This window comes from Engraulis encrasicolus, chromosome 6 (genome assembly GCF_034702125.1).
Source record: "Engraulis encrasicolus isolate BLACKSEA-1 chromosome 6, IST_EnEncr_1.0, whole genome shotgun sequence".
Lineage (NCBI taxonomy): Eukaryota > Metazoa > Chordata > Actinopteri > Clupeiformes > Engraulidae > Engraulis > Engraulis encrasicolus.
The window spans coordinates 36,472,283-36,487,541 of record NC_085862.1 but is presented as its reverse complement, the minus strand read 5'-3'; the positions used below and the strand labels follow the sequence as shown (position 1 = coordinate 36,487,541).

General features: G+C 44.3%; 1 protein-coding gene across 2 annotated transcripts; it reads left to right on the top strand.

Moving 5' to 3' along the window:
• The first annotated feature begins 4,737 nt into the window (after positions 1–4,737).
• mob3c (MOB kinase activator 3C) lies at positions 4,738–12,872 on the top strand. Of its 2 annotated transcripts, none has more exons than XM_063200214.1 (4): positions 4,738–5,055; positions 8,015–8,604; positions 10,968–11,170; positions 11,807–12,872. In XM_063200214.1, the coding sequence occupies exons 2-4, from the start codon at positions 8,187–8,189 to the stop codon at positions 11,834–11,836; spliced, it is 651 nt and encodes a 216-aa protein (XP_063056284.1). In that variant the 5' UTR covers positions 4,738–5,055; positions 8,015–8,186; the 3' UTR covers positions 11,837–12,872. The 2 variants fall into 2 exon arrangements, with proteins under 2 accessions (XP_063056284.1, XP_063056285.1); XM_063200215.1 differs by having other exon boundaries at positions 4,738–5,658.
• The last annotated feature ends 2,387 nt before the right edge of the window (positions 12,873–15,259 follow it).

Here is a 15,259-nt window from a genome sequence, read left to right as displayed (position 1 = left end):
AAATCACCTTAACGCTCTCATCTGGCTGGTTTTCAACCGACTGCCCAGACCCAGAAGCAGTGGAGGAACTTTTCACCCTTTCCACAGATTTTTTAAATAGCCTCTTATATTATATTTATTGAGGCTTTTCAAGCCTTTATTAGTTTTTTTAATGAGACATGTCTGCAGAGTGGAGTCTGTAGAGTGGAGGAGAGACAGGAAGCGAATTGGGAGAGAGAAGCGGGGAAGGGCTGTATAGGACCCAGACCAGAATCGAACCTGGGTTGGCCACGTAGTATATGAGTGCCCTACCATTAGTGCCACGGTAGGGCCCTTTTCCTCCGAATTTAATGTCACAAGTGTGCAGTTGCTGCACTCTAGTTTCAGTCGTACTGTAATCAATCAATTAAGAACCACTGAGTCTGTGTTTTGTGAAAAGCAACAAGTGGTGTTTGTATTCAGGGCCTAATACCCTGGGAGGGGGGGCACAAAGGGGTCTGTTGTCCCGGGTCCAAGGAGAGAGGGGGCCGAGAATTGGGTTCTCATTACATGTGTATTGGTTTGGGGGGGGCTTTCGGATGACTTTGTCCCAGGCCCGGCCAAAGCTGTCAGTGGCCCTGCAGACAGTTTTGAGACATGTTTCGACTGTCCCCCTGAAAGCAATGTTTATCACAATGAATGAAATTTCACGGCTTGACTGCTTGAAATTCATTGTGATGTATTTATCTTAATACATACAGTAATTGGCAATCGGTAGAGATTTTTTTCACATGCAGCAACACTGTGTACTTTAATTGTATCACTTCCACAACTTCTTGAAGTAGGTCACCATCACTCACTTAAAGAGTGAGGTGCCATTTCAAAAGCACAATAACCTCAAGCCACTTCATTGTGTAAGTGGTTGAGTGTTGTAATAGGACTGAATGAGGCATTCCCAGAGGCTGTGTGCCTGTAAGATGCAACCTTAAAGGCAGGGCCGCCGAGCTGACTGCTTTGGCCGGAGACAGGTCCAGGTGAAAGGGTCCCCACCCAATAGCAATAGCAATAGTATTTATATACCACATTCTTATACATAAGTGCCATTCAATGTGCTAAAGACAGAGAAGAGAGAAGAAAAAGATAGGCTATTGTGGATATTGTAGATAACTATCACCAAAGGCAGATGAAAATGAAGCTGTTTTTTATTTATTTCTTTAAAACATGATACTGTTGGGGCAGTTCTGATTTGGACAGGATCCTGGTTCCAGCATTTGGCAACATAATGACTTAATGCCATTTCACCTTGTCTGGGTTGGACCCCAGGCACAACCAGTAGAGGAGACTGAAGACCTAAGACATCTATTAGGACACAATTGCTCTAGCATATCTACAAAATATTTAGGGCCTATGCCATTTAGTGACTTACTGACTATCAGAAGAGTTTTTAACTCAATTCTAAATCTCACTGGTGTTCAGTGTAATGACCGAAGTACTGGGGTGATGTGATCTCTTCTTTGATGTAGTTAGAATTCTAGCAGCAGCATCGGAAGTCAATTTGTCAATTTAGGCCCGCCCTTTCCTTGCCTTTTTTTGAGTGGGCCAAAAATACCATAGAAGTTACCATGTCAACCGTATATGAATTATTGCACCCTGCTAGTAGTATGTCGCACCTTTAAGACACTGCTAGGTATCCAGGCTATTCTGCTCTCGGCATCTTGTGTATGCCAGAAGTGACAATGTGCAGGGCCGTTGACAGCTTTGGTTGGGTCAGGGACAAAGTCACCTAAAACCCCACTGCCCACCCCAAACCTATATACATACAATATAATGAGGACCCAGTGTTGGGCCCCCTCTCTCCCTGAGCCCAGGGCAAATCACCCCTTTGCCTCCATCCTGTCAGCTTCTCTGCCGATGTGGCAGGCCCTGGAGATGGAGATGGACTGAAGGTTGGGGGTGGGGGGTGTCGGCCCCTGTTGGAGTGGAATGTGAACAATGGTAGGAATCGAGCGAGGTGGGCACACATGGTACGCTGCTCTGGGGGTGGGACCAGATGGGATAAGCTGAAGGTCAGAGGTCGTAGACTAAGTCAAGGAGGAGAGAGAGAGAGAGAGAGAGAGAGAGAGAGAGAGAGAGAGAGAGAGAGAGAGAGAAGGCTGACTGGTTTCACTTCCTGCATCGCTGGCGGGAGAGTATGCGAGAGACATAGACAGCTGGATTGAGATGTGGCGGCTTGAGATGCCAAGGGCCTTCCTCATGACAAAAAAAATGAACTAAACAAAAATCTAGACCAAAGGTAATGTGACGCAGGTCAGGTGTACACACAAATAAAGGTTACGCAACAATGTGGGCCAGGTAGAAAGAGCATGCAAAGGCAGTCATGTGTGCAAAGGCACAACACAAACAACACTGTATACAGTGTATACTGTATACGCACAGTCTGCAAACAAACACACAGATGTCTATTGTAGACATCTAGTCTGTGGGTTCTGCTAATGTGACATCCATATGAAATATTTATATTCTTTTTGTAATGTATGCTCATTCAAGAATTAGGTTTGGCAATGCTCTGCTCCTCACTAGCTGAAAAGACAGACCAGCATTGTCATTCCAATGTATGGGTTAGTCCAGTGGTTTTCAAAGTGGGGGCCGGGTACCCCTGGGGGCCCGCGAAGGGATGCTAATGGGGCTGCGGAAGGTTGGCAGAAAAAGTATAGCACATCAAAATAAATAATTTATTAATTAATGTGCACCAAAATAAACCACAATCAGCTAAACGATATTCCAATTAGTTAAAAACGGCATAATTATCTATTGCAGCTATGAACATTATAGTTATTTTATAAATCCCAATGGGACACTGACACACTATGATCGTGACAGGGGGTGGACAAAAACAATGATATAGCACGACCCATGTAAGGGGGCCTTGGCTGGAATCTAATGGTATATTGGGGGCCTTGCCATGGTAAAGTTTGGGAACCCCTGGGTTAGTCCATTGGTTCCCAAACTGGGGGCTCAAGGGATCGTGGTGGCACTGCAGGGGGGTCACAGGGAGAAGGGCAGTTCACACCATTCTGTAAGTTTGTTCATAACAGTATTGTTGGACAGTTGAGAAATGTATCCACTGTCCCCTGTGAATGTGAAAGTACAATTTAGCAGTACTAAGGGAGAAAAATGGTTGATTTTTGGCATATGGGCTAGTCACTGGGACCCTGATTATACTGATGAAAGAAGCATTTCCATTTTTATATAAAATGTATATGATAAATGCTACTAGAATAAATAAGTAAAGAACAAGAAACTTATCCGGGCTAATCGGCTTGTGTGCTATGTTACAACTACAGTGTCATTAGAGTGTTAGAAATGGACCAGTTCATAGTACATGCACATACAGCCGGGCCTGTTTACAGTCACCAAGCGCCACTCTCCTCAGGGATGATCATTAGCATTTGAAGCCACAAGTGCCTGAAACTGATGCAATCAAGTGCACGATGAGAAAAGGGCGCCATCTAGTGAAAATGTCAGGCTTTGCAACAATCAGTGCCAGATTGACAGTCATTCTTTTCCAATGATGTTATGCTCAAAAAATCCATACAACACTGGCTTATCTTTTCTTTTGAATGTATAATATTGAAATATAACTTAATGTATGTGTTTGTATATGATACCATGTCCGTGTCATGAAATGTCGGTATAGCTGCTAGCATGCAGGCCACTTAGTTGAAATTAGGCATCCGGTTAGCCTCTTATCTCCCCACAGCTCCATTCATTTGCAGCTCTGACAGAGCGGTTATCAGCCCCTAGCAGGCCTCCAGTGTGATAGCTGTGAATAGGCTTGGTTTGTCCAAACCCATCAACAGGACACAAGCTTTCCTGGAACCCACACATGCAACTATGGAAAACAAAAAATAGGCCTATGGGGTTTTGAACCTTGGTACAAGGGCATGTCCTTTGACACCATTTGAATGCATGTTATCTCAGGATGTGTTTCTATATGTGAAATAAAAAAACACAATCAAATCAAATCTATTCACTTTAACTCAGTTCAGTTCAAAACCAACCAAATCTTACCAAAATAGATTTAAAATACAATTTAGATGTTGAAAGATTTTAGTATCCTATCTTGGCTCAGAGACCTAACAAGGAGTGACAACAACTCTGTATCTGTTTTATCTGTATGCCCAAGAAGCTTGTGGGAACAACCGTCAGAGCCTGAGGCGAAGTTAAAATATGCAGTCCGCAACTGAAAGTTGGCTTCTCTTGGAACAGTGGGGCATGCAAGAAGAGGAGGGTGGGCGGGGAGGAGTGCTTGAGTGGGGCACTGGAATGGGAAGACAGAGGGAGGGGCAGAGGAGAGGGAGTGGGAGTGGGACGACCCTATTGGTTTCCTTCACCACAACTGAAGACTTCTTCCTCCTCCCCCTTATCCAAAACTTTCATGGTTCCTTTTAAACTTCAAATTACCTCACCACACACACACAGACACACAGACACACACACACACGCATGCATTGCACGCACACACACGCTCACACATGCGCACACATGTGCACACACAAACACGCACACGCACACGCACACACACACACACACACACACACACACACACACACACACACACACACACACACACACACACACACACACACACACACACACACACACACAGGCAGAAGGGGGCCAACCAGACAGAATCAGGATGTGACATCATTCTCAGGAAGAAAGGCAAAACAACTTTTTTTCCCTTGAACTTTTTCTTCATCTTTTTCCCCCTTTTTCTCTCTGCTGTGTGTGTTGTGTAGCACTAGGCAAGTTAGGAGTCTCCCGGTCTAGTGTGATCTGTTGCAGTGTGGCGTGGACTTGGTATCCAAGGAGAGATAGAGAAAGAGAGAGAGAGAGAGAGAGAGAGAGAGAGAGAGAGAGAGAGAGAGAGAGAGAGAGAGGGAGTGACCGGTGGAGACCCTGGGGGGACAAATCAAATCAGACTCCGTTCTCGGAGGGGAGTTCTATTTGAGCCACTGACTCTGGAATTCTTCTGGGAGTCTTCCCACGACTCGCCATAACATTCCAAGCCAGTCGGAGTGGGACTCCAGCCAGGTACTGTAGGGAAAAAAATCTTATTTCTTTCATCTTCTTTCACTTTCTCTGTGATGGGATTGTTTCACGTAACCTTTCCACCCCTCTTTAACGTTGCCGACTTTTGAGACAATGGCAACAAACAGCATGAAAGAAAAAGTTCATACAACTCTTTTAGATGGCTAACTAGATGTCGATGTCAATAGTGCAATGACTGAACACTATGATACTATTGAAGAAAGTGAAAGAGAAAGAAGGGAACTTGAAAGGCATACCAGAGTCCAATCAGACTTTCTTTTGTACAGCCCAAGACAGCAACAGTGGCTACCCGTCACAGGAATCGTCTTTATCCTCATATGCAGAAGAAGCACAAAGCATTGGAACCGAATAGGGAGAGTTCTCATCTAAAAGGAAGTATCATTCTCTGGCTTGCGGTTTATTCGAGTTTCTTATATCTGGAGATTCCAGCATTAGGAATGAAGGCTGTCCTTTCTTCATGAAGGAGTCTGAGTTGAAGTGCAGGGTTGCAGACAAAGTTCAAGTCAAGGGGAAAAAAACATTCCTGCATGGAGCTGGAGAGCACAGATGGATTGCACAGATGAGAAGAGAGCCCCAAGTTCACATGTGTGTAAACTTTTTTTTTAAGAACAGACAAAGGGAGACACCATTTTCTTTTCCAAACCTTAAAGTGATACCATATGGTAGGCTAAAGTGTCTAATGAAGTTTTTCTTGTATTGCACAAGCATGTCTGATGCTGCTGTGCTGTTGTTTGCATGCGTATGACACGTCTGGTTTGCAGACCTGCGTCAGATTACTTCCTGCTACTGGAGCAGAGGGGAAGTGTATATTGCTGTCAATACTGAGCAGTGTCTGCAAGACCCTCCTGAGAAATGTGGTGGTGGTAGTGCTCGCCTCGCACACTTGGGCGGTGGGAGAACAAACACAGGAAGTGTCAGTGTAAAACAGGACATGGGTCCCACACAGGGATGTAACTCTAGCAAAGCACCATGGGAACATGTCAGGTCACAGTCAGACTGTCAGGATGTGGTTAGCTCGTTTACACAGTGATTAGTGCCATTGTGCCTGCTTGTTTATTTAATATCTTGGTGACAGGGCAGCTGACACCGTTGGTGGGGGGCCTGAGACAAAGTCATCTAAAAGCCCCCCCAACCCCCCCTCCATATAAAGTGTAGTGTACATTAAGTTTCCATTCAACATTAGTAGGACCAGTGGTACACTAGTAGTGTTAACTTTGACTCTCCAATTGTCGGGATGTAAGACAGTAGCTTGTTTACACTGAGATTAGTGACATCCTGCCTGCTTGTTTATTATCACGCTAGTCCAATGTTATGTCATGCAATTTTATACTATCTGCCTGACGGGCCTACATACGTTTAATTGTGCACTCTTTTGTAGTGTTTGTTAAACACTTGTAGAATCAACTAGAAAAGTGTTCAATTTGACTCTCTAAGTGTTAAATTTAAACTCTCACATTTACTGTCTATTAGTGTGTTCGTGTTCACCCAGCAAACCAAAATGGGCAATTAAATGTAGCCCCTCTAGAATCACGCTAATTTTCTTTCCAAAACAATTAGATTATTCTTCATCTCTCCCTTCCCCTCTACCCATTGCCATCATCATCATCATCAGCAGCAGCAGCAGCAGCATCATCATCATCATCATCATCATCATCACAGAGTCACTTTCATCCTGAGCGTTTGCTTTGCTTTGCCATGCAGAAATGTCAGGGCCGCTCCCCATTCGATTTGATTGCCGTTGATCCCTGGGGAAGGCTAATGTTTTCCCATTATCTTTCCGATGGACTTCTGCCTAATTGCTGTCATAGAGAAAGGGCCTCTACATTGTAGCGCATCACCATGCTTTTCTAATTTCTTTCCCGTGCCACTTGGCATCGATGGCACTGCCGGGTTTTCATTTTGCTGAGATCTGCAGTGCAAATGAAAGTGTTTAATATCAGTCAGTGACGGCCCCCCTGTTATTCCCAGATGAAAGTGCAGTTAATTATTTAAACACTACGCTAATTTTCCAACATACATTTGCATGAATTACAGTAACTGCAAAGCTGTGCTCCCTGTAAAATCATGTAGAGTACGCACGCTTGTGATGTGATTTTACAGTATGGGAGCATGGACGGGGAAAGCTATATATGATACTATCCAAGGTCTTGCCACTTCTCTGCTATGTGATGTGTGCGATCTGACAGTCCAACGCTGAAGGAGGGAGGTCAACGCAAACAAAGGGTGCATTGTGTGCAAAAGATACAGAAGGTTAAGCAGCTTACTTCACGATGACTATTCACAGACGGCAGTGTGTCTCTAATTTGCGATGTTACGCACAAAACCTTTTGGAGAAGAGTCTTTGGCTCTTTGTCTGCTACTAGGCTATGCCTATTTGTGCCCTAAGTTACCTAAGAGACTGTTTGACAAAAATGTTGAGGTGAATTTTACCTGTATTAGGGCAGTCATGGGTAAGCGATTAGGGCAAAGGTTGCCGGTTTGACTCCTGACCCGCCAGGTTGGTGGGGGGAGTAATAAACCAGTGCTCTCCACCATCCTCCTCCTTGACTGAAGTATCCTGAGCATGGTACCGCCCCGCCGACCTGTTCCCTTTCGGGCGCCATTGGGGGCTGCCCCCTTGCACGGCTGAGGCATAAATGCAATGTCGTTGTGTGCAGTGTGCACTTGTGTGCCGTGGAGTGCTGTGTCACAATGGCAATGGGAGATGGAGTTTCCCTGTTGGGCTTTCACTATTATCCACAGTCCTAACTATCTGTACCATTTAGTATTTTCTTGCCTTCTTGAAGTTGCAATGCATCCATTCATGTTTTCAGATTTTTGTGCTGTTTGGAATGAGAAGTAATGGCAACACAAACACATTGTGATACAGACAGAATGCACTCCATTTGAATGTAACTGTTCTCATCTAAACAGTATCATGATGTGTCTGTTTCCTCTCTAGGGAGGGCCCTGCTGTATTCACACATCCTCCAGCATGAATGAAATGACACCTCTCAAAAAGCTCTTTTGACAACCACCTTCTTGGTCTACAGTACTTTGTCCCAAACAAATATAAACACCCAAACAAAACAAAACAAAGCAAAACACACAACAACAATAAAAAACACCCCAAGATGAACTTCTGTCTGGGGCAAGTCTTCAGCAAGGACAAGACCTTTAGGCCGCGCAAGCGCTTCGAGCCGGGCACTCAGAGGTTCGAGCTGTATAAGAAGGCCCAGGCCTCGCTCAAGTCCGGCCTCGACCTGCGCAAGGTGGTCCAGCTCCCCGAGGGCGAGAACATCAACGACTGGTTCGCGGTGCATGTGGTGGACTTCTTCAACCGCATCAACCTCATCTATGGCACGGTGAGCGAGTTCTGCTCGGAGCGCACGTGCCCCATCATGTCGGGCGGCCCGCGCTACGAGTACCGCTGGCAGGACGGCGAGCACTACAAGCGGCCCACCAAGCTGCCCGCCCTCATGTACATGAACCTGATGATGGACTGGATCGAGACGCTCATCAACAACGAGGACATCTTCCCCACCAGGATAGGTGGGTGTCTGTGGGCATGGGGGCGGGTGGGTGGATGTGTTGGTGTGTGTGTGAATGGGGGCGGGTGGGTGGATGTGTGTGTGTGCCTGCGTGTACATGAACCTGCTCATAAACTGCAAGACAAGGATATCTTCCCCACCAGAATAGGTGTGTGTGTGTGTTGTGTGTGTGTGTGTGTGTGTGTGTGTGTGTGTGTGTGTGTGTGTGTGTGTGTGTGTGTGTGTGTGTGTGTGTGTGTGTGTGTGTGTGTGTGAAACTGTTCATGGACTGGATTGAGACACTTATCACCAATGGGGAGATCTTCCCCACAATGATAGGTTAGTGTGTACGTAGGTGGATGGATGGGTATGGACTGTTTGTGCGTTTGTGGGTGGGTTTATGTGCATGTACATGTATGTACAAGTGTGTCATTGGGTGCATTTACTGTTTGTGTATGTGTGTGTGTGTGTGTGTGCATGCGCGTGTGCGTGCATGCATGCGTGCGTGCTGCAGGGGCGTGTGTGTGTGTGTGTGTGTGTGTGTGTGTGTGTGTGTGTGTGTGTGTGTGTGTGTGTGTGTGTGTGTGTGTGTGTGTGTGTGTATGTGTGTGTGTGTGTTTGGGTGCATGTGAACATGTATGGGTACATGTAGACATGTGTGTGTGTGTGTGTGTGTGTGTGTGTGTGTGTGTGTGTGTGTGTGTGTGTGTGTGTGTGTGTGTGTGTGCGTGTGCGTGCACATATGCATGTGAGTATCTGTCATCTACAGTGTTGTCTGAAATTACCAATTAACACGGGGGATTGGAGGGCTGCGTTGGTTGGGGCTGGACGCGTATCATAGCACTTGACAAGCGGGGCCGGCAAATCAACTGCTGTAGGGCCAAAGCCCTGGAGGCAGACCCCACTCTCAGGCTCACAGCTCTGAGGAGCTTGACGTCACGTCAGTCCAGAGAGAGAGAGAGGGTAGCAGCACACCAGATTGCTTATGTAAATTACTTCCATTGCTCGGACCAACAGTGACGGCCACGCAACGAAGGAATTGAGACTGACAGTCATATTGTATTGCGTGTGTGTATGTGTGCGTGCATGTGTGCGTGTGTGTTTGTGCACGTGCGTGCGTGTGTGTGTGTGTGTGTGCATGCGTGCGTGCGTGTGTGTGTGTGTGTGTGTGTGTGTGTGTGTGTGTGTGTGTGTGTGTGTGTGTGTGTGTGTGTATGTTTGTGTGTGTGTGTGTGTGTGTGTTTGTGCACGCGTGTGTGTTTGTGCACGCGCGCGCGCGTGTGTGTGTGTGTGTGTGTGCATGCGTGCGTGCGTGCGTGCGTGCGTGCGTGCGTGTGTGTGTGCGCGCGTGTGTGTGTGTGTGTGTGTGTGTGTGTGTGTGTGTGTGTGTGTGTGTGTGTGTGTGTGTGTTGTGTGGGTGCGTGGGTGGGAGGCAGGGTAAATGGCTAGCGTCTGCATGTCAAAGAGGAGTCACACAAAGGTTAATTACACAGTGTTCAAATGACATTTGAAACTAATTGTGTGGCAAAATATGGGCCACTTTGCTGTCAAGCAAACATCAGTCTTTTTTTCACAAAGATCATAGCCTACCTGCAACATTGATTACAGATATAAAAGAGGCCATTAGCACAGACAAAAGAGATCTTCACCTTACTTAACCTGTATTAGCCAGAAAATCCCTTGGTGTTAAAGCTGTTTTTCTCTGTCTACAGTGGCAGTGTCTCGTTTCATTATCACAAATGTGATTTCATGGCGGATGCTGTCGCTGATCCTTTGAAAGATGTTAGACCAGTATGGTTCAAAACTGTCCCTCAAACATGTTTTTGTCATCATACACAATATATATTACTACCCTGGCTATGGTGGCACTGAAGCTAATAGTCTACCTGGTAATTCTTAGGCCATGGTTATACATGAGGATATTTTTAATGCAGATTTGTATCCCTTCTTTACGCATAAACACAGCATGTGGATGACAATAAAAATACCATAGTGACAGGTGTACTTTGGCCACCTAAGAGGGATATTGTTCAAAAGCAGATTGAAAAATCTTTGCATATAAGTGAGAGGTCAAAACCGATGCATTTTCAAAAAATATCCATGTACCTCTAAACAGCTTTTTACTGGTCACCTCACCTATAACTCAAGGAAAACCAAAAAGACATCAAATGGTGTCCGTTGAGGTTGCAGTGTGGGTCGTTTCCCTGCACTACCAATCTTCTCTCTCTCCCATGCACTTGTTTCCTGTCTAATCTCGCCTATCCTATCCAATAAACAAAAACATTTTTTAAAGAAGATTCAAGTAGCCTGCTTATCCAAAGCAAGTTATGAATGTATACTGCCATCATATTCATAGTGTCATTTTTGTTTGTTTGTTTGTTTCAGGTGTTCCATTTCCAAAGAACTTCCAGCAGGTGTGTAAGAAGATCTTAAGCCGGCTGTTCCGCGTCTTCGTCCACGTCTACATCCACCACTTCGATGTTATCTGCAGCATGGGGGCGGAGGCACACATCAACACCTGCTACAAACACTATTTCTTCTTCATCTCCGAGTTCAGCCTCATCGAACACTCCGAGCTCGAGCCTCTGGTGAGCTATTGGCCACGGGGATTGGGAACTGGGCACCCGATTGGGTCTTGTCCAGGGCCCATGCAGCGGGTTGGGAGTGGGGGGTGAGTGGGCAGAATTGGGTCCTCAATTATGTATTAAGTAGAGGTACCTTTCAGATGACTTTGTCTTAGGTCTTTTCCAATTTGGATGTGTGTGATATTTGACAGTGTGATACATGAGGATTTGGGAGAATGTAAGGTGATGAATGTCCATGAAGTCAGCAATAGCCGAAGGGATGGGTAACTATGTTGTGTCTGTGTGAAGAAGGGATTCTGACGGCAGTGGGGAGGTTGGCAGGTCATTTCATAGTTGACAAAACATCACAACATCTACAACCAGTTTATTAAGTTTATTAAGTTAGTTGTTGTATTGTCTTTAAAATGTAATAATGTGGACTTGTGGTTTGATGGCAAATGACTAGGGAGTTGGTCTCGAGAGTAGGTTACACTGTAGTTTTGAATCCCGAAACATCCTCATCCATGGCTGAAGTGCCCTTGAGCAAGGGACCTGATCCCACACTGTTTCAGGGACTCTGCATCTTATAATTGTAAGTCAATTCGGATTAAAGTATCTGCTAAGTGTAATGTCATCTAATGCTTTCTTTCCCAATAACAGAAAGAAATGACAGAGAAGATCTGTAACTGAAGAGCTTATTGGTGGAGCCCTAAAGGACCAATTGACCACCAACATCACACCGATGACACATTGGTGCTACGCAGACTCAGAGGACTGTAGCCTATTTTAAGAGACCCTAATTCACAGTGATAGACAACCCAGATTCACATGTCACATATTCCAAATGACCTGGTGTTGCCTGTCCAATTCAACCAGGTGACTGCCTGCTTAAATTATCACCTGGCTGAATTGGACTGGTAACACCAGGTCATTTGGAATATGTGACACTGGATTATAGCTAATGATTCCAGGCTGCCCATCACTGCTCTGTGATGAACAGTAGCCATGTTTGATACCCATGCTCTCGCTCTCTCTTTTAAAAAATGTATATTATGCATGCCAAGTTTCAATACAGTTTCGGGCAAGATGTTTTTTGTTGTTGTTGTTGCTTCTACATTCCCTTGTTTCCCTGCATGACTTGCATAGCAGGGAAAAAATGAGCCAGATGTTTTTTTTTTCTTTGTTCACTTGAACCAGCATGAGGACCAGTATTGTGTTTTTTTGGGGGGGAAATATGACTGAACTCTAGACGCAATTTGAGATAGTAGGCACAGTCAAATGCTGACACGCCACAACACGTTTGACATATTTAATAAAGAAAAACAATCCTTGTTCTAGAGGTGACCGTTGTCTAGAAAAAAAAGTTTATTTATTGATCATAATAGATCTCAACCACTCTAAGTACATATTGGTAGCATGTTTCAAAAAAGTGTATTGTTGACATTGTCTTGACATGGATGTTTTTACAGTAATACAATAAATAAAGTGTTTGACTGTATGTTTGGAAAATTGTTATCCTCCATAATGTCTATTATCTCCAGAATATGTTGTCATTTTTTGGTATGCATGTGTGCTGCACACATGCAGAGCTTTGATCACTTTTGTGCTATCATGAATGCTGTGTTTGTTATGGGATCTGCACTGCTGAATGTGCTCAGGTTATAACCCATCAGTGTTGCCAGATGTACGATTATTATCGTTTTTGTACCATAATTTTGTCCAATTTGTCCTCTGTACGATCAAAAAACAATATGTACGATAATTTCAGAGTTGTCATTCAGTTCATTTAGATGCCTTTAAACAACAATTTGGGTCTTGTACGACAGGCCTACTTTGTTTTACGTTTTGGTACAATAATTCAGCATTTTCTATCTGGCAACACTGTAACCCATGGAGGGCAACATAGCAGAGAAGCATTTGAGAAGCATTTCACCCTGTTACAAATGACTCATGAGTCACTGGAACAACTCTGAAAATGTTATTTGAAGCTTGAAAAAACGACTCAGTGTCTCTGAGGTTTACGGACCCATTTGAAAATAATTAATTATTAAATAAGGTTGTATTTACAAAATTTTACAGGAAAAAAATCTTTACTCTGCTTGCATATTATTATTGAACTTTATTGAAACTGTCTTACGGAATGTGAACACTGTATGTGTTAAATAAAAAGCGTTCGCTGAAAATGAAAAAAAAAATGGTTAGGCTTAACAGATGGCCTCAAAGTCCCTGAGAGGCTTCAGACCCTAAAGAGTTAAGAGGGTGGACTGGTAGTTGATTAAAAGCTGATTATAAAACATTTTTCCTGATTACTACCACAATTTCCTTTACCACAGTTCTCAACACCTGCCCCTGTACTCAACCCATAATCAGTGCATTATGAAGAAACACATATGCAATCAAAAGCATACAATATGGAGCCATTTCTACACAGTAACAAGGACACACTGTAATCAAGTAGGCAGTGATAACCTTTTAACATATTAATGCCTTAATCCAGACCCGACACTTAAACCACATTTTATCTCAGCAGGAGTCAGAAAAGTCCCATTAGCAGATAAATGCCAAGAGCATTTTGAATGATGCCTAAAGGTAGCCATAATGTTTTTTTCGCCACGCCATGGAAGCCTTTGGCGACCACCATCCTAGACCTGTCCCCTCTACAACAATGACTCCTCGGGACACATTACTGGACCCACACCCAAACAAACCGGTCACACTGGATATTGTGGCCACCAGTGACATAAGATCCGCAGTGACAGGTCCACACCCTTTGTTGTCATGCCCATGTGCTCAGTGTAGCTTACGTATGAGCGTTTCTTATCTCTTTAAGAAAACAGGTAGCTGATGACGTAGGCTATGTGCAGATATTGTCTTGTTCATGCAAACCCAGCTGGTATACTGGGCAGACACACACTTATGGGAAGCTGGGCTTTCATGCCACCTGTTTGTGGCAGCTGAGGCTTGAGTCAAGTCAAGTCAAGTAAGCTTTTATTGTCACTTTCTTCATATGCACAGACAGGGGCTCCGCCAGAAATGTTGGGCCCCATGAAAGATTCACAGTTTGGGCCCCCTTAAGGGCCCCTGTCAGTGTTGTCAGTGCTTGGGCCCTTAGAATATGTAACACCTTCCCCCCCATAGCGGCACCCATGTGCACAGGTCATACAAGGTAAATTCAATTACATTTCTCTATCTATACCATGTCATATAGGAAGTCTGAATGAACTGCTGGACTGCACTCAATCACATCCATATGTTGAAGCGCCACCAAACTCACATTGCTCACTGTAACCAATACCCTAAGTGTAAGTCCCTGTGGATGAACCCGTAAACTAAGTGTATTGTACATACTGTAATGGTGAGAAAGACACACACAAAAAGACACAGAACTCGAGCAGCACTTGTCCTGTTCCTCCCATAGACTATATATCATATATGGTTCTTGCCCAAAAGAGCACGCTGATTGGTAATAGATTCTTATCCCTCTTAGCCGCTGCTTGTCTCATCATTCATATCATATCAACCTCCAGCAGAATTTTACTATAAAATGTTAAAATGTGTTACCGGTATATATCCTCTTCACATGTAGAGTTGAATATGCAGTAACAAAAGCTCTTTGATCTGGCTTTTATATGGCTATCATCTATCTGGCTAAATCCATATCATATTAGGAAACAGCACTGCTGTAAGACAGTGCTGAAAGATATTTAGGCCTACACACTTTCCTCTGATAGCACACATAAGGGGAGCATCCACATGGTTTAGTGATAAACCTGGCTAGGTTAACCTTCCAGTTAATCCTTAACTGGATTACTTAGCCAGGTTCTTGACGTAATGTAGGCCTGTCTCCAGATATAACGCACCACCAGAAGTTAGGCTGCCTCGCATCCAATTTGAGTTATATATTTGTTAATTATGATTAAAGTTTGAGATATTTTTGTTAATTATAAAATAGTAAATACATGAAAAAACAACAACAGCACATATCACCACATCTGACACGAGACAAAAAGGGGAGGCCATGGAAAATGGAGGCCATGGAAAAACAATTTCACCACAGGGTGTAATCCTTATCATTATTTTAGTTTCCACTGTAGTCACTGCAGGTGATTAACA

Coding starts and splice junctions, on each gene's coding strand:
- mob3c (XM_063200214.1), top strand. CDS start 8,187: ATGAACTTCTGTCTGGGGCAAGTCTTCAGCAAGGACAAGACCTTTAGG. Junction 8,605..10,967: donor CATCTTCCCCACCAGGATAG/GTGGGTGTCTGT, acceptor TGTTTGTTTCAG/GTGTTCCATTTCCAAAGAAC. Junction 11,171..11,806: donor ACTCCGAGCTCGAGCCTCTG/GTGAGCTATTGG, acceptor TCCCAATAACAG/AAAGAAATGACAGAGAAGAT.